This window comes from Perognathus longimembris, chromosome 8 (assembly GCF_023159225.1).
Source record: "Perognathus longimembris pacificus isolate PPM17 chromosome 8, ASM2315922v1, whole genome shotgun sequence".
Lineage (NCBI taxonomy): Eukaryota > Metazoa > Chordata > Mammalia > Rodentia > Heteromyidae > Perognathus > Perognathus longimembris.
This window is the reverse complement of record NC_063168.1, coordinates 40,161,027-40,180,645: the sequence shown is the minus strand read 5'-3', so window position 1 is coordinate 40,180,645 and position 19,619 is coordinate 40,161,027. Positions and strand designations below refer to the sequence as shown.

The following is a 19,619-nucleotide window of genomic DNA, read 5'->3' as shown; positions in this document are numbered from 1 at the left end:
CAGAGAACTCAAAAAACTAAGCCCCTCCAAGCCCAGTAAACCAATTAGGAAATGGGCAAAGGAGCTAAAGAGAGACTTCACAGGAGAAGAGATAAAAATGGCAAAGAAACATATGAGGAAATGTTCAACATCCCTGGCAGTAAAGGAAATGCAAATAAAAACAACCCTGAGATACAACCTCCAGCTAGAATGGCCTATACTCTGAACTCAGGCAACAACAAATGCTGGAGGGGATGCGGGGAAAGAGGAACCCTTCTCCACTGTTGGTGGGAGTGCAAATTAGTACAACCACTTTGGAGAACAGTATGGAGGTTTCTCAAAAAGCTCAACATAGACCTACCCTATGACCCAGCCATACCACTCCTAGACATCTATCCTGAACAACAGGTCTCAAGATATCAAAAAGACATCTGCACTTCCATGTTTATCGCTGCACAATTCACAATAGCCAAAATATGGAAACAACCCAGATGCCCCTCCACAGATGAATGGATCCAAAAAATATGGTACCTATACACAATGGAATACTACATAGCGATTAGAAATGGTAAAATACTGGTATTCGCAGGGAAATGGTCAGAACTTGAACAAATAATGTTGAGCGAGACAAGCCTAGAACACAGAAAACAAAGGGGCATGATCTCCTTGATATATGACTGCTAAGGTGGGGGAAGGGGGAGACAATAGAGACCATGTCTGTGAAACCAAAAACCTCTTGTCAAATGGTATTTCCCGCAGGTTTGGGTCAGCGACCCTACATTATGTAACTAAAACCAAACAACTACTCAACATATAAAGATCAAAAATAGACCTCTCAGTGGATCACAATAGCTCAAAAGCTATGTATGTATGTTCATATAAGACAAGGATAAGCAGACTCTATTGTTGACGTTACATTTAATGTCCTAGGTGAATTTCCTTTGGCATAGGCCACGTGGCTACTGTATATGTTTTTGGTACACTGTGTATTGTATATATGTCTACCTGATCTAGGGAAGGGAAAGAAAAACAGGGTGTAAGATTTCACAAGAAATGTACACACTGCCCTATTATGTAACTGTACCCCTTTTGCACAGCACCTTGTCAAAAAATTTTAATTAATACATTTTTTAAAAAATTAATAAAAAAAGAAATACCTCCATAAGGAAATCTCTAGTCATATTGTTACTTTATAATTGTTGCAAGCACTATGATTTGGGAAGAGGACTAAAATAAGCTTTACAAAAATTAGTTTCATTTTAAAATTTCTATTTAAGTTGTTTAACATTTATTGCAGAGAGTGGAGCACATGGGTATCCAATAGCATAATCTGTGTCAAAGATTTTCTCAATTTCTGTTCTTATTCTTTTCTTTTGCTAGATGAAATTTGTTTTTTAAGTTATCAATGGATCAGATTCTTTAAATAGAAATGCCCGAGAGACATATGCACACTAACAGATTCAGATTTATAGCAGAAATAACAGGTTTCCGTGTCTTTCAAGTACATATAATTCATCTATCCATCCAATCATCCATTCAGTATTTATGTAGGCAACTAAATGAATGGGTAAAATATGCAGGAGACAGACCATGTACCCTGGTATGTGGCCCCTTGGCTGAATGAGCATGGTTTTTCTCTCCTCTCCTTTCTTCTCCCCTCCGCTCCCCTTCTCTCCCCTCTCCTCTCCTCTCCCCTCCTCTCCTCCCCTTCTCTCCTCTCCTCTCCTTTCTCATCTCCTCTCATCTCTCCTCTCCTCTCCTCCTCTTCTTTCCTCTCTCCTCTCCTCTTCTCTCTTCTCTCCTTTCCTCTCCCCTACTCTCCCCATCCCTCCCCTCTCTTCTCCTCCCCTCCCCTCTCCTCTCTGTGTACTTGCACATTCACTGTAGCAATTCTCTGAGAAACAAGTAAGTAATGTAACTAAAGACCTTAACTTAAAGAACAATTAGAAATTATTTAATCAGTGTCATAAAATTAACAGAATTAATTCAGAAAATAAGTACACCATATGGTTTGTATATAAACCATAGGAACCCTAAAAAAGATAAATAGAAACTATTATCCTACCAGCAAAACTTAGTTAAGACTTGCTTACAGTGGAAGACCACTTGGTTAAAAAAAAAAAAGACACTAGTTTAAAAGCATAATGACTAAAACAGTTTTGTTCAAAGGATAATAGAATATAATTAAATGTACCAAGACTTGTACAGGACCTGAATTAAACTATAAATTTTTATTTTATTTTATTTGAAATTTTATTTTCTAGTAGTTGTAAAATTTAACAAAGCAGTTTATGAGTACAATGTATCCTGATCACTGTCACTCCCTTCCAAAGTCTCACCCCTGTCCCACCCACCCTTTCTCTTTCGTTAGTTTTGTGGTATATACAATAAACTCTTGACTGCATTCTTCCCCTTCCCCTCTTCATTCCTCTACCCCTCTCTCCTTGGCCCCAACCCTGGTCTTCCTGGTGCTCATTTTGTTGGGATTTGACCTAGTCTTTCTAAAAAAATTATCCTATTTGAGCTCCCCATAGTCTATTATACTTCAGTTAATTCATTTGTGACCACTCACACACCTCTCAACATGTTTACTTATGAATTTATAGGTACATTTTTTTCCACCACAAATGAGGGAAACTATGCAACCTTTATTTCTCTAGGTCTGGCTTCACTTAATGTAATTTTTCTATGTCTTTCCATTTCCTTATACATAGTACAATAAGTTCTAATGGATAAGTAAAATTTTATTGTGTATATATACCACATCCATTGAGGGGCATCTGGACTGATTCCATATCTTAGCTATGGAGAGTAGTGGTACAATGAACATGGTTGTGCTGGTGGCTTTACTGTAATCTTGTTTGTGCTATATCAGATAAATGCCCACGAGTAGGATTGCTGGATCATAGGTTAATTTTATGTTTAGTTTTTTTTTTTTTTTTTTTTTGGCCAGTCCTGGGCCTTGGACTCAGGGCCTGAGCACTGTCCCTGGCTTCTTCCCACTCAAGGCTAGCACTCTGCCACTTGAGCCACAGTGCCGCTTCTGGCCGTTTTCTGTATATGTGGTGCTGGGGAATCGAACCTAGGGCCTCGTGTATCCGAGGCAGGCACTCTTGCCACTAGGCTATATCCCCAGCCCATTATGTTTAGTTTTTTTAGGAACCTGCACACTGCTTCTAGAGTGGTTAAACAAGCTTACATTCCCACCAACAGTGTATTAGGGTTCCCTTTTGGCTTCGTCCTTGCCAACATGTTATTATTGCTTTTCTTTTAATTGGGGTGAGGTAGAATCTCAGTATTGTTTTGATTTGCATTTCCTTTATGGTTACAGAGCATTTCTTCAGGGGCTGGGGATATGGCCTAATGGCAACAGTGCCTGCCTCGTATACATGAGGCCCTGGGTTCGATTCCCCAGCACCACATATACAGAAAACAGCCAGAAGTAGCGCTGTGGCTCAAGTGGCAGAGTGCTAGCCTTGAGCAAAAGGAAGCCAGGGACAGTGCTCAGGCCCTGAGTCGAAGCCCCAGGACTGGCCAAAAAAAAAAAAAACAAAAAAACAAACAAAAAAAAAAAAAAACAGAGCATTTCTTCATTTGTCTATTGGCCAGTTTTACTTCTTCAGAGAAGTCTCTCTTTAAATTATTACCCATATATTAATTGGGTTATTTCTTTGAGGGCTTAATTTTTTTAAATCAGTCATGGAGCTTGAATTCAGGGCCTGGACACTGTCCCTGAGCTTAAGCCACTCAACCAGCACTCTAATACTTTGGACCACAACACCACTTCCAGTTTTCTGTGGTTAATTGAAGATAAGCATCTCATGGACTTGCCCACCCTGCTGGCTTTGAACTGCAATCCTCAGATCTCAGCCTCCTGAGTAGTGGGGATTACAGGAATGAGCTACCAACACCTGGTGAGGGTTTAATTTTTGGTTCTCTTCCTGTGGTAGTTCTTGAGCTCCCTGAGCTCTTACCAATACAATAGAAGGCAGTCATTTGGACCTTTTGTCTTTTCTATCTCTTGTTCATTTTCTTGATGACCTCAGCCAATTTGTCTGCTGACAAATTTCAAATTCTATTTCCTCTAGCAAGACTCACAGATTCAACTGCCTACTCAACATCTCACTGACATCTCAACTAAACATTCCCAAAGTGAGCATCTATTCTTCCATTTTTTTTTAAATGAAACCCCTACCCAGATAGGTATTCAAACCATTCTGGTGTCATCCTTCACGCCTCTGCCTTTCCCACACCCACATCCAGTCTGTCAGTAAATCTACTTACTGCACCTCCAGAATTCCTTTCAAATTTGGCTATTCCTCACCACTGCCACTGCTCCCACCCTGAGAAGTCACTCAGTGCTTAGGTTCTCTCTCCTCATCCATCTGGGAGTATAATAAGTCAACTGTGACTTAAGGCTCATGTTAGGATTAATAACTAATGCATGTAAAGAACTTATAGGGCTGAGCAAGCTGCTAGTGCTCAATAAATGTTAGCTTTCATCATTATTCTTGCCTTTTGTTTTCTAGGTTGAAGGGGTAGGATGAGGCCAAGGGAAAAGGAATAGATAAATGAAGAGGTATGAAGAATGCAGTCAAAATTCAATGTGTGTCCCACAAAATCAAAAGTGAGGGAAGGGGTTGATTGGCAGGGATAGATGAAACTGTTAAAAGGGGTAACATCAATCAAGATGCATTCTATTCATAAACTGCTTCGCTGAATGGCAGTTCCTGTATACAACTACTTAAAGATAATAAAATATTTTTAAAAGATTTGACTAGTATAATTGATGCCACCAGCTCTTTTGCATAAAAACTGAATTTCATTCTTCAACACATAAAATTTTCATTTTTAAGATTTGAACTAAATGGGTTAAAGAAAATGAATGTGTTCCTGTATCGACAATTTAGCTTCTGAACAGCCACCCAGTAAAACAATCACAAGAAATAACTTTAAAAGCTAAAGTTCAGACCTGGTGCTGCTGGCTCATGCTTGCAATCCTAACTACTCAAGAGGCTGAAATCCAAGGATCATGGTTTGATGCCAGACCAGGCAGAAAAGTCGTCGAGACTTGTATCTCCAATTAACCAGCAGAAAACCAGAAGTGGAGCTGTGGTAATAAGTGTTTTAGCCTTGAGCAAAAGAGCTCAGGGACAGTTCCCAGGCCTTGAGTTCAAGCCCCATGGCTGACCAAAACAAAAAACAAAACAGCAGCAACAAAAAAATTGAGGTTCCAAAGCAAAATGTCAATTTGAACCTTTAGAATTCTCAACCTTGAGTACTTTTGAACTAATCAGGAAACTTTGGTTATGTAAACGTGTATTGCACAGTAAGATACAGCTATAGCTTTACAATCTGAAATAACTTTGGGGTAAAAAAAACTCATAAAAATGTTTCTACAATAGCAACTGGGCTAATAGCCATCACTTGTATAAAACAGACTTATATTGTATTAACTTGTGGTACCACTATCATTCAACTAGTTATTAGTAATTAGAAAGATTCTAAAAAGTCCTCGACATTAACACCTAAGTTATCAACAGTGCATACAATAGGTCTGAATTGCATAGGAAACTAAATACTAAAGTGCATAAATTAAACACATGGATTAACCCATTGCTCTAATAATTAGAAAAATGTTTTCAGAACAGTTAACTTACTCTTTAATATAATGACTTTCTTAACCTATGGGAAGAATAGGATTTCAATATATAAGAAAAATATTACTCTAATTTTATTAATTGGTTACCAAAACACAAAGGTACAATGCATATGTGCCTCTGATCATATAAAATAATATTTATCAAAATGAGCTCCAGGATATAGAAACAAGAGGTTTTTTCTCTGTTATCGTTTTCTTTTCTTTCTTTTTGTCTTGTGTATTTATATCTAATTAGGAAGTAAAGGGGAAGAGACAAAGGGTGAACAAATGCAGCAGTGGTACTCACCAGACACTACGTTGAAAATGAAGTATACAACTTATGAGTGGGAACAGGAAGGAAAAACTGGGAGAGAGGGAGGGAAAGGCTGGCATTGTCCCAAAAGAAATGTATTCTTTACCTGACTTTTGTAACTGTAGCACCTCTGTATATCACCTTGATAATAACAATCTTTAAGAATTAATTTAAAATGTTACTGGAAATTATATTATTTTTCAGTCAGTAATCCCCATAATTTTGTATACATGCACATACACTCATATATACACATTTATATATAAAACATCTATTATGAATGAGCAAATGAAATATTATGAATGAGCTAATGAAAAACAATAGTGACTTGTTTTTAGTATGAGCCTCTTGTAAAAATACTTTTTGGTTCTTGTTTTGTTTTTGTTTTTTTTTGCCAGTCCTGAGGCTTGAACTCAAGGCCTGAGCACTGTCCCTGGCTTCTTTTTGCTCAAGGCTAGCACTCTACCACTTGAGCCACAGTGCCACTTCTGGCCTTTTCTACATATGTGGTGCTGAGGAACCGAACCCAGGGCTTCATGTATACGAGGCGAGCACTTTACCACTAGGCCATATTCCCAGCCCCTATTTTTTGGTTCTTTTGAGTATAAAAACTAGGTAAAGGCTAAGGTATGGCTTAGTTAGTAGAGCACCAGTCTAGTAAGTGCCAAGTGAGTTCAAAACCCAGTATCATCAAAAACGAGCTACAGAATAATGAACTTGGAATGTTTTAAGGTGAGGAGAGGACAACCCTAACATGAAATTTGTAGTTAGCTTTTGTCCATAATTACTTATATTTTGTGTTACTCCATCAATGTTGTGAGATCATTTTAGTTGATGCACATATATTTTATATTCTAATGTGTGTTTTCTTTTTGTTTTGTAGGAAGTCCTGGCTGAGCAAGATTGGGAGCCCCAGTTCTCGCATTGACCGCACTGAGTTTTCCAATGAGAAAACCATCACTAAGCTGGAATACTCTAATTTCAGTATCCGATACTAAGGAAAAAGGAGTAAAAGTTGTAGTGCTTACAGTGCAAGATAACTGGCTATGTTCTCAGTCTATATTTTAGAGTAATAATTGCATGGTAGGATTAAAAAGGAGAACTTCCATTCTGATAGCTACCGAATTACATACGACTAAACATGTCTGTCACTGGAATGATTCTACTCAACTATATGTTCAGGTAAACCCACAATATTCCAAGATTGAAAATGACATTATAAGCTATTTCATGTGAATGTTCAAATTAAGCTTTGTCATGAAATATTTCATTTCAGTGAAAAATCACAACGTACATGTTACTCCACTAGACAGAAAATAATAAAGTTAACCATCTAAAATTATTTTTAGGTACTGTTGTCTGTGATAAATTTGAATGTCTTATGAATAATAATTTGCTGTTAAAGTTGAGTAACTTATTTTTAATTATATTTTATTAACTCTATGTGGTTGTACAAAGGTGTTAGCATTCAATAAATCAGTTTATGAATACAAATCTTGATCGTTGCCACTCAAGTATTTTGATATTTGAGTCTTAAAAGATTTTAAACAGTGGTTAAAATAAATACATGGGGTGATCAATAAAACCATAATAATAAACATAAATAGTTAACTTTTAACATTTTGGTTCAATGAGAATATAATTACATAGTAAGTTGGACTTACTTAATGTCTATATATTATTCTATATAGTAGATAAGATGGCTTGGTGAGGATAGCTATATGATCTCACAGTTTCCATACAGAAAGCCCAAGATTTTATCAACGATTCTCAGTCGATGACTTATACCTGAAAAAGCACTAACAATATCCCCTAAACTTGTAATATCATTTGAGGATTTTTTTTTTTTTTTTTTTTTTTTGGCCAGTCCTGGGGCTTGGACTCAGGGCCTGAGCACTGTCCCTGGCTTCCTTTTGCTCAAGGCTAGCACTCTGCCACATGAGCCACAGCGCCGCTTCTGGCCGTTTTCTGTATATGTGGTGCTGGGGAATCGAACCTAGGGCCTCGTGTATCCGAGGCAGGCACTCTTGCCACTAGGCTATATCCCCAGCCCCTCATTTGAGGATTTTAAAATATAAATGATAATCAAGCCACAGAATATTTCAAGGAAAAGATTTGTTTCTCCACAATAGAATTGCAAGATTGAATAAGGAAGACCTTAAGTGGAAAAAGAAAAAGCTGAAGAATTTAAGATGTTGTAAGTAGGTACTTGCAAATATTCTCCAATGATTTCCAAATGTTGATAATAATGTAACACTTCACTAAAACTAAAATTTAGCCAACTGTGGTAATACATGCCTATAATCTTAGCTACTTGGTCCAGCAGAGAGGAAGATCATAGTTCAAGGTCAGACTAGGCAGAGTTAACACAAGACTGTCTCAAAAAAAAAACAAACTGATAAAGTAAAAGGACTAAAGACATGGTTTTCAAATGGTAGTGTACTTGCCCAGCAAGTTCGAGGCCCTGAGGTCAATCCCCAATACAGTCAAAATGTGTGTGTGTGTGTGTGTGTGTGTGTGTGTGTGTGTGTAATTGAATATCTAAAACAAATTATTATTAAAACAGGGTTAGGAGGATCCTTGAGATCCTGGACACTTGTTCTCTCCTCCTCTTCTTTGTTAGTCTATTTCAAATCTTTTGGAAGTGCAGGTTGAAATTTCTGTTCTATGTATGGCACAGAAGCCCTCTCCTGTGTTCCAAGACCTGGGGAGAGAATCTAGGCCTCTTTACTCTACCTGCTGCATACAAAGAAAGAGAAAAGGAGATGAAGGGCAGCCTGAGCTGTTTGAAAGTTAATTTCATTGATTTTTGGTAATAAAGATACCAAATGTATTTCTACATTTATATAGAAATAGGGACAGTGTTACATTGCCCTATACCTAAATACCCAAATATAATTATGTATACTAAATACATATAAATAAAGGAATAAAGAGAATGCCTATTGTTCTAATGTAGGAACCACACTAAGTAGTATATGTACTGAACATAACACAGAAGAATTTGTCTGTTCACATGGGCTTTGCTCTCCTATGTCCTCACTCCAGGTTAAGGAAAGTAGGCAAGTCTTTGTGTTCCTTGACCTCAGAGAAAGTTTTGGAGCCAGATACCCTTGAAGAAAACTTTACTTCAAACATTTCTGTTTAAAGAAGGCCTAGTCCTATTGGTTGAGGAGAAAGCTAGAAGCCTGGGCCTTTAGCAGGTGAGAGGGGAGCAGAAATAGTGAGAGACAGGGGGCAAGGAGGTCATCCAAAAGGAATGGTTCCTTAGACAGGAACCCAAGGCTGTACCTTTCTTAAGTTATGGAGACTTGCTTCTTTCTCCCAACAGCACCTCCAAAAGTGGAGAACTCTGAGTGGTGAGCAGTGGGTACACAGTGAAGCAAGATCACAAATTTAGGGGTTCCCACCTCCAGCAAGATTCTTATCCCCCAAAATGCTGGCAGGCATCCTATAGGTACCATGGCGCTTGCGCAGTAGTTATGGTAACTGGATTTCTCTGAATAAGACCTTTTGTGAGGGTACAGCATACCACAGAGAAACAAGATTTAACTTCCTAACTCCCACACAGCATGGCAGGTGAAGGCACCTTTTGATTTAAAGAAAATCAAATTGACATTTTTCCTACACAACTTTGGGAAACAAAATCTATATTTCTCTACATATAGAAAAGTTTAGTGGGGCTGAGGATATGGCCTAGTGGCAAGAGTGCTTACCATGAAACCCTGGGTTCGATTTCTCAGCACCACATATATAGAAAATGGCCAGAAGTGGCACTGTGGTTCAAGTGGCAGAGTGCTAGCCTTGAGCAAAAAGAAGCCAGGGACAGTACTCAGGCCCTGAGTTCAAGCCCCAGGACTGGCAAAAAAAAAAAAAAAAAAAAGAAAAGTTTAGTGTTTTTTTTTAAAGTCTTAGAAGTGACACTAACATATTCCTTTTTCTTTTGTTATATTCTTTAATAATTCTTTTCTCATCTCTATAAGGCAAGCACATTTGCTAGATGAATCTTGTGCCGATACAAAATAAATCACATTAATCAAAATTACTTAATGATTAATGCATCCCTGGATTCCATTACTGGATGGAGAATGTAAATAATTACTGAGAGTAAGTGTTCATGAATAAGTAGAAAGCAAAATAAATATAGCATAATATAAAATCGAGACCAGATATCACTCTGAATAGTTAACTTGCTATTTTCAAATTTCACCCGGCATTCACACAGTGAATTTTAAACTTACATATCATATTTTAGATAACAAGTCCAGGTAGGTTTACTTCTGACAGAATTATTTATCTTAAAGACCAAGAAAAATTAAGCAAAAAAATAATTCATGACAATCAGCTGGGGTCTCAATACACCACATAACTATACCTCCCTTCAAAAAGCAACCCGAATCCCAAGGTGTGTGATTTCTAAAAGCATATTCATGGTTACTTTTTACATATTTTTATAAAAGTTCCTGTCTTTTTCAAAAGCTACCTCATATGATCTTTGTGGCAGGATGGAATGACCCCAGCAGGTCTCAGAGGAAGGCTTGTGGGAGAGAGTATATGTTCTGCTAGGAAGGGAACGGCCTCTAAGGCTGAGAAGTAGCAGCTGAGTTCCATCTGAGTCTGTAATCTATAGAGCCACGGATCTATGGCTGGAAGAATTCAGGGCAGATCTTTGTGATAAATGACAGCTAAGCAGCAAAGAAGGAGACTAACAGGCGGTGAGTGAGTTTGAATAATAATACATTAATTTGACTATTCTGGAAGTTCACCATTTTTTCTTGTTTTTAAATTGTTTTTATAAAGGTGCTATACAGAGAAGTTACGGTTACATAAATCAGGTAATGAGTACATTTCTCTTTGGACAATGTCACCCCTATCCTTGCTCTCTCCCAGTTTTTTCCTCTCATCCACACCCAGAAGTTGAATAGTTCATTTTCAAACACAGTGTTGTTCACTATTTTAAAAAGATTTAAGTTTTAGCCAGGTGCCAGCGACTCACACCTAATCCTAGCTACTCAGGAGGTTGAGATCTGAGGATTGTTGTCCAAAACCAGCCTGGGCAGAAAAGTCCATGAGATTTTTATCTTCAGTTAACCACCAGAAGGCTGGAAGTGGAGAGCACTAGCCTTGAGCATAAAAACTCAAGGGGTAGCATCCAGGCTCTGATTTCAAGACCTAGGTCTGGCACAAAATAATTTTTTTTAATTTATGTTTTGAGATGCAGTCTCACTATGTTCACATAGTGAAAGTTCTCAAACTTCTGGGCTCAAGTTATGCTCCTTCTCCAGCTTCCTCAAAGGAGTAGCTGGGGCTAAGGTGCAAGCCACCTCATCAGGCAATGATGAGCCTCGTCTTGTACAGGAATTTTTCCTAAGCATGTATTTTGAAACTCATAATTAGAATCAGTGGAAAAGCAGAATCCCTTTTAAAAAATTAGCTTACTTTTGAAAACATATAGCCCACAAATACAGTTTATTCAGTAAGGTGTATCCTAGCTCTATTAAGAGAGAAATTGAAGAATGTTCTCTGGAGGAAGAATTATATATCTGGAACAAATTTCAGGAACTAAACCTAGGCAGCATGGTAAAGGATGGTCTAGAGGATGGTCTATTTGATGCATCAGACCTATATTCTGGTCCCAGAACTCACTAATTCACAATATGCCTTGGAATCGTGTGCTACAAGGTCAAGAAACTAAACAAGACTTTTTACAGGATTCTGCTGAGCTAGATGCCTGCTGGGGCCTTGAACATGGTAGGCAAGTGCTCTACCACGGAATTATACTCCCAGCCCTGGTTCATGGTTTTGAATAAAACCAAACTCTAATTTTTAAAAAAGTTAAAAAAAAAAAAAACTTTAGCTGGGCATTGGTGGTTCATGCCTGTAATTCTATGAGGCTGAGATCTAAGGATCAAGGTTTGAAGCTTGCCTGGGCAGAAAGTCCATGAAACTCTTATCTCCAATTAGCCAACAAAAATCTGGCAGTGGAGATGTGGCTCAAGTAGAAGAGTGCTAACCTGGAGCAAAAAGTTCAGGTACAGAGCCCAGGCTCCAAGTTCAAGCCCCAAGACTGACACACAAGCAAATAGAAGAATTTAAATATAGGAATTAAGACATCTACTTACTGTATCATATTACTAGCCTTTTCAATAAAAAGTACTTTGTTATGTTATTTTGTTCTTTTGTTCCCTTACGGAGCCTGATATGCTTTCTCCTCTGTTGTAAGTATCAGTATATATTCCTGGATGGCCAAGATACTTCTTTCACTATCAAAGTACATTTTTCTTTTATTAGTTTTATTTTTCATTTTGCACAGTGGACTCAGCAAATAGCAGTGGATATAACCCTCCAATATAGCAACTTCCTCTTTCTTCTCCTTCTATTTCCTTCTTTCTTCTTTCCTACCTTCCCCTCCACCTCCTGCTTTTCATTATTCCTCTGTCACCCTTCTCATTTTTTTTTTTACAATTCTTTGGAGCTATATGGAAGCAAATTGGAAGATGCAGTCTGTTACTGCATTAGAAACGTAATCCTTGCCACTCAGGAGGCTGAGATGTGAAGATGGTGGTTCAAAGCCAGTCCTGGCAAGAAAGTCTGTGAGACTCTTATCTCCAATTGACCACTAAAAATCTGGAAGTGAAGCTGTGCCTCAAGTGGTAGAGCCACTAGCTTGAGAAAAGGAAGGAAGGAAGGAAGGAAGGAAGGAAGGAAGGAAGGAAGGAAGGAAGGAAGGAAGGAAGGAAGGAAGGAAGGAAGGAGAAAGAAAGAAAGAAGGAAAGAAAGAAAGAAAGAAAGAAAGAAAAGAAATGAAGGAAGGAAGGAAGAAAGAAAGACAGAAAGAAAGAGAAAAGAAATGAAGGAAGGAAGAAAGAAAGAAAGAAAGAAAGAAAGAAAGAAAGAAAGAAAGAAAGAAAGAAAGAAAGAAAGAAAGAAAGAAGGAAGGAAGGAAGGAAGGAAGGAAGGAAGGAAGGAAGGAAGGAAGGAAGGAAGGAAGAAAGAAAGAAAGAAAGGCAGGCAGGCCAGAGAACATGAGTTCAAGATGCAGTGCAGACTGATCTAGATTCAGATCTAACTGCAGAGCTCACCCAGGAAACTGGCATAAAGGAAGTACTCTGTGTATTTTTTTGAAGATTTTAATTTCTTTTGTTTAAATTGTTATTACAGAGGGGTTACAGTTTCATAAGTCAGATAATGAGTATATTTCTTTTGGGACAATGTCACCCTTTCCCTCGCCCTCTCCCAGTTTTTCCCTCCCATCCCCATCCACAAGTTGTGTAGTTCATTTCAACATGGTATCTAGTGAGTATCACTACTGCATTTGTTCACCCTTTGTGGTTCCATTCTTATGCTCCCCTCCCTTACTCCCCCAAAGACAAATAAATGAAGAAACAAGACAAAAAGAAAAGAAAAAAAAATGTTTCCATTTCCTGGAGTTCATTTCAATAAATGTACTGTGTTTTTTTTTTTTTTTGACATGCAGTATTTTCACCAACCAGGAAAAAAAAAATAGAGCAGGAATTTTTCCACTCTTCAGGGATAATTTCCTGAAGGAACAGTAGGGGAATCAGCCTTTCTTTCTCCCCATTTACCCCAACTACCACTCTTTCTCCATTGTCTAGAATACCCAACTCCCATATCTTAGCTCACAGGAGAAGGACACAGGTCAGGCGCAGTGGGCACTCCCTTTACATAAACTACGGAAGAAGCCTCAGAAGAGAGTGTCAGAGAAATTGTGTTGAGGGATGCCAGTGGCAATAACAAAACTACTAACAAAAGAAGGGAAGGATGATCACAAAATAAGGATGATGGTTACGTCCAAGCTAGAAGAAATGCGTTGTGATCCCAAAAAGGCACAAACAGGCCTCCTGAGCACCTGAGGCTCTCATATTTCTTTATTTGAGTAGTAGCTTCATGAATATTACCTTTATAATTATTTGAATGCTATAAAAGAGTTTACATATCTTCTCATACATATGATAGATTTCATAATTTTAAAGGAATGTAACAGTCCTAAACTCTTATAAGCAAATAACAGCAAAATACTGGGTTAAGGCATCTAGATCAAACATTCAGAGTCTTTAGATTTGGGAAGAATATATTTGTGGGCAAATATATAATAATAGTTTGTATCAATAAACTGTTCTCATTTAAAAAAATAAGTATACAAGCTGGGCACCAGTGGCTCACACCTGTAAACCTAGCTACTCAGTAGGCTGAGATCTGAGGATCATGGTAGCCCAGGCAGAAAAGTTTGAGACTTTTTTTTTAAATTAAATTTTCTTGACAAGGTGTTGTGCAAAGGGGGTACAGTTATATAATAAGGCAGTGAGTACATTTCTTGTGACATCTTGCACCCTTTTTTTTTCTTTCCCTTCCCTAGATCAGGTAGGCATGTATACAACATCCAGTGTACCAAATTCATATACAGTAACCACGTAGAGAGACTCTTATTTCCATTAAATTACTCATAGAAAGCCAGAAGTGGCTCAAGTAGTAGAGCATTAGCCTCAAGTACAAAGAGGCTCAGGACAGTGCCCAGGCCTGGAGTTCAAGCCTCAGGACTGGCAAAAAAAATTTTTTTAATTAAATATATATATACATATATGATGACTATACAGGAATAAACAAGAAACAAAAGAAAAATCCAGACTTACTCTTCACAATACTCTAGCCCCAAGGTAAAAGTTATATTATCCTTTAGGACTGGGGAAGTGCATACCTAACGGCTATTTGTTACAGGAAGAAAGTAACACTTCAGGAAACATCTGCTGGTGTGCTCAATGGCATACAATGAAAGCTGACCTCTGGAAATGCAAAGGTGAGAGCATATGGACAGATTAAAATAAAATACACTGGTGGCAGAGAATGAGCTGAGACACAAAGTCATCCTTAAAGAGAAGGCAACACCCACACAACCACACACACTTACAATGTGCTCAAATGACAGTATCTAAAAGGGAAGAGAAGAATTAGAATCCATTTTGGATTGGTAAACAGCAAATTCTATTGCTGGTGTATAACTGTGGCTGCCAAAGCCATAAGCCATTCGATGATGATCAGAATTCCCTGGGCAAACAAGTCAGCCCAGGCCACACCTCCATGCAGAACCTCTGCACTCTGCACCTCAGGCTCAGTAATGGCCCTGCCCCAGTAGTTGCAATGTGGTGGAGGCCACACTATCCAGCCTCCCTTCATCTTACTTGACCCCCCATGTCTTGCTGCTCTCTCATGGTCCCCAGAGATGTCAAAATCCCTCTGCAGTCCCTCACATCATAACCCAAACAAATGACAGTTATGAAAGATAAAATAAACAAACAATAAGCAAAATAAAGTCTTTCACCATCATCCACTGGTGCAGTGGCAAACCCTTGATGCAAGGTCTTATGGTAAACAACTGGAACACTAGATGAAAATATATGGAACAACTATTTTTAGACATTGGATAACTGCCAGTGCAGGACCACAATTCCCGAGAAGAGGGAGTGGATGAAACAAGCCCAAATTACCAGGGTCCTGCCTACAGGCAATTTTCAGACTAAGGAGTAGGAAGTTGGAGGAAATGGAACAGAGTCTGGAAGTCTTGCTAAGGGCAGAGCAGCATGGAGTCTGGAAGACCAAGGAAGTTGGAAGTGGCAGAGCAGAGTTCTGGAAAAACTGCGCACAGGTGTCCCTTGGGATTTTTCCTGGATGTGGAGTCATTTGTATGTAGAATGAAATCCCACGCATTATACAAAGAACACCCAGGGAACTGTATTAAGAAGAAAATCTTGGCATTCGGGAGTTCAGTCCAGAAGCAGGGAGTTCTCAGAGCTCATATTCAGACCCATATTCAGACAGCACTGGAGAGCTCAAGGAGAGCAGCAAGTAACTTAATTGCTGGCCAGAACAAAGCACAACACACTTAAGGAAAGAAACAGATGTCTAGAGCCTCAAGACCCTAACTTTCAGAATAGCCAGCATTAAATTCTGGAGTAAAAAAAGTGAAAAATGTCAGCCTAGAATTCTTCATCCATTCTATAATTTTTTTTCAGTGAATTAAATCTGAAAAACAAAAACAAACAGAAAAACCACACATCGTCACCAGCCTATGTGTACACACTATAATGTCCTATCAAGTTCTTCCAGCAGAAGGAAAAGAATAGGGATGGAAACTCAGATCTATATAAAGAAACAAAGCACTAAAAATGGCAAATATGGAATGAGTACTCATGGTAAAAGTAATGGTGACAACATGGTTCAAATGCTCACCTCTTGAATTGGAAAAACATGGCTTGATGCAAAAATTAATACAACAAATTGGCATCACATAATTTTTAAAGTAACTAAATGTAAATTGATGGTGCATATTGTATTTTGAAACAATGTATATGAAAATAGAAGAGATAGAAATATGGGTCTGGGTCTTGTATTCTAACTAAAGTTAGTTGTACAACAGAACTTAGAGATAGACTACCATAAGTTAAACTTGTACTTTGTAAATTTATAGCTTGCAAAGGTTTTAAAATTCAAAAAGTGAAGTTCAAACACTGGGGTTTAAACCTGGCCTTGTATTTGCTAAGCAATTGTGTTACCACTTGAACCACACCTCTAACCATTGTTGCTTTAGTTATTTTTTTCAGGTATGGTGTTACACGTTTGCCAGATCTGACCACAGACTACAATTCTTTTCTTTTCTTTTCTTCTTCTTCTTTTTTTTTTAATCGGTCCTGGGGCTTCAACTCAGGTCCTGGGCACTGTCCCTGAGCCTCTTTGTGCTAAAGGCTAACGCTCTACCCCTTGCCACAGCACCACTTCCAGCTTTTTCTGAGTAGCTTATTGGAAATAAGAGTCGCATGGACTTTTCTGCCCTTCTGAAGGCTGGCTTTGAACCATGACCCTCAGATGTCAGCCTCCTGAGTAGCTAGGATACAAGCGTGAGTCTCTGGTGCCCTGTTCACAGACTACAATTCTGCCTATTGCTTTGTACATAGCTGGGACCACATGCACATACACTATACCTAGCTTGTTTGTTGAGATGGGGATTTTAAGAACTCTTTGCTTGAGCTGCCTTAAATTGAGATTTAACTCTGACTATAACCATCTCTAACTCTGAGTAGTTAGGATTACAGGCAGAGCCATCACGATCCCTTTAAACACAACTGACAATTATGTGAAAAGTAAATCCACTGAAATTGAACAATAGTCATCTCTAGCTGGTAGAAATTTCTTTATTATATCTATGTTTCCTTTTTTTAATTAACAAAGATAAAAAACATATTGGAAAAAGTATTCATTCATTTCCTACTATCTAGTTTGAAAATGATGATTTCAATAGAAAATTTTTAGAATTCAAATAGAAACACAGTCAGCACTTAATTTTTCCAAGTATTGTCCACCTACATATTTTTCCATGCTAACAAAAAGTTTTGCTGTGGAAACCTCATCTTAGTGTGAGTGAGTTTTAAGTTTTCTTTTTTTTTTTTTTTTGCCAGTCCTGGGGCTTAGACTCAGGGCCTGAGCACTGTCCCTGGCTTTTTTTTTTTTTTTTTTTTTTTTGCTTAAGGCTAGCACTCTGCCACTTGAGCCACAGTGCCACTTCTGGCTGTTTTCTGTATATGTGGTGCTGGGGAATTGAACCCAGGGCTTCATGTATTCGAGGTAAGCACTCTTGCCACTAGGCCATATCCCCAGCCCGAGTTTTAAGTTTTCATGTTGGGATGAAACCAGTTTTTATCATAAAAATATTTAATTTGTATTCAGATCAATCTAGATGGGCTTATTTATAAAAAAAATGTTTTGAAGTAGGAAAGGGCATTCTAGCTCATAGACATAAGGGATTTCTTTGAAGGACAGAAATAAGTGTTGAGACTTTCATTCATTGTCTAATTGTATATCATGATTTTAACTTTTTTATTAGCATAGATTATATGAAAGACCTCACTGTGATATTTACACATGCACACTTCAATCAGCTTTACCCCAGCTATGCTGATCTTTCTTAATCTTCTTAACAGTTTTTGGTGAGTTTCCATGTGCTATTTTCATACATATATATTATATATTTCTGCAATGTTCACCACTCCCATCACTAATTTCTGCTTCCCTCACCCTCAAATAGTCTCCCTTTTACAATCATATCATATTTTTATTTTAGGCCTAGATTCCACATTTGATTGAAATCATGATATTTGTGTATGTGGTGCTAAGGAATTGAACTCAGGGCCTCCTGGATGCAAGGCAAGCACTCTACCACTAGGCCATATTCCCAGCCCCAGATATCTGTCTTCTATGTTGATTTTCATAAATTTCTAAGAGCTGTATAGCAGTGTCTGCATATGAAATTTTATTTTAGTTATTGTGGGGGTGGGGGAAAGGGTTTTTGCCAGTCTTGGGGCTTGAACTCAGGGCCCTGTACTTCTTTTCTGCTCAAGGCTAGCATTTTACTTGAGACTAACTGGAGATCAGACTTCCTCAGGCATTCCTACCTGGGCTGGTTTCAAACTGCAATCCTCAGATCTCAGCCTCCTGAGTAGCTATGATTACAGGTGTGAGCCACCAGCAGCTGGCTTAACAAATTTATATGTAAATAGAACTAGTCTAGTAGACCTAAATTGAAACCAATAAATGACTTAGCATTTGATTTTTGGAAAAAATATACTTTCGATCCTTCCATTTGTCTATGACCTTTTATCATCCCTTTGCCATAAAAATCTGCTTGGATTTGGCAACAAGAAGAATTCTTTTAATGGCCCATTTGTGCTTACAATATGTGTGTGAATAATACATTTGAGGCCTCAGCATTCTGGCTGCTAGGCTGCAGCTTAACTCTGGCTTTAAAAACAATGTTGGTATCCCATTTATTTTATTGTGTCACTAGTAGTTTGAAAACAGAATGGGAGGAAACCCTAGGACTTTTCAAATGTCAGCAGGCCTGGGTAACTGTAAATGTTTAGAGCTGTCAATCCATGGCATATCACAGAGGTTTAGCTCAGCAGCCCACACGCACGTGGCCAGCAATGCCAGCCAAGATCGCTGACCCTACCAACACCTTACTTTTTTTTTTTTAATTTTGCCAGTTCTGGGACTTGGGCTCAGGGGCCTGAGCACTGTCCCTGGCTTCTTTTTGCTCAAGGCTAGCACTCTACCATTTGAGCCACAGCACCACTTCCGACCTTTTCTGTTTATGTGGTGCTGAGGAATGGAACCCAGGGCTTCATGCATGCAAGGCAAGCACTCTACTGCTAGGCCACATTCCCAGCCCCCAACACCTTACATCTTACTGGGACTTTGCCTTAGTGCTAAAGGAACTGCTTTTGTAGCCTACAGTTTTTGTAATAATCACATGCAAAGGCAAAACTTGAGTGTATTAAACAACATGATTAAGTTTGGAGGACTTAAATACTGGCCACTTCTGCAACTCTCACAATTTGATTGGGAAATAAGACATTCAGAAACTCATGTCTAGACTGAAATGTTTAGGTGATGAACAGACAATGTTATGGAACTATCATCTGTGTGGTGTAAGTCCTAACATTCAGATCCAATATTACATGTATTGCTTTGACATGTGGAGAAGGTAGGAGAACCTCAGATAGCTTATCAGCAAGTCCTTCTCCTCTTAATTCTGCTCCCAAGAAGGTTGCTACCTTGTTAGAGCTGGGTGTGTGAGTCACTGGTTATAGTACTGCCTAACAAGCAGGAGGCCCTGAG

At 38.4% G+C, this 19,619-nt stretch overlaps 1 protein-coding gene across 1 annotated transcript in view; it reads left to right on the top strand.

Moving 5' to 3' along the window:
• The window catches only part of Acyp2 (acylphosphatase 2), a 120,080-nt gene extending 112,312 nt beyond the window's left edge, over positions 1-7,768 (top strand). The window contains exon 4 of the mRNA XM_048352934.1: positions 6,817-7,768. Within this exon, the coding sequence (XP_048208891.1) occupies positions 6,817-6,931 (115 nt within the window). The 3' untranslated portion in view covers positions 6,932-7,768. The remainder of the gene's footprint in view (positions 1-6,816) is intronic.
• The last annotated feature ends 11,851 nt before the right edge of the window (positions 7,769-19,619 follow it).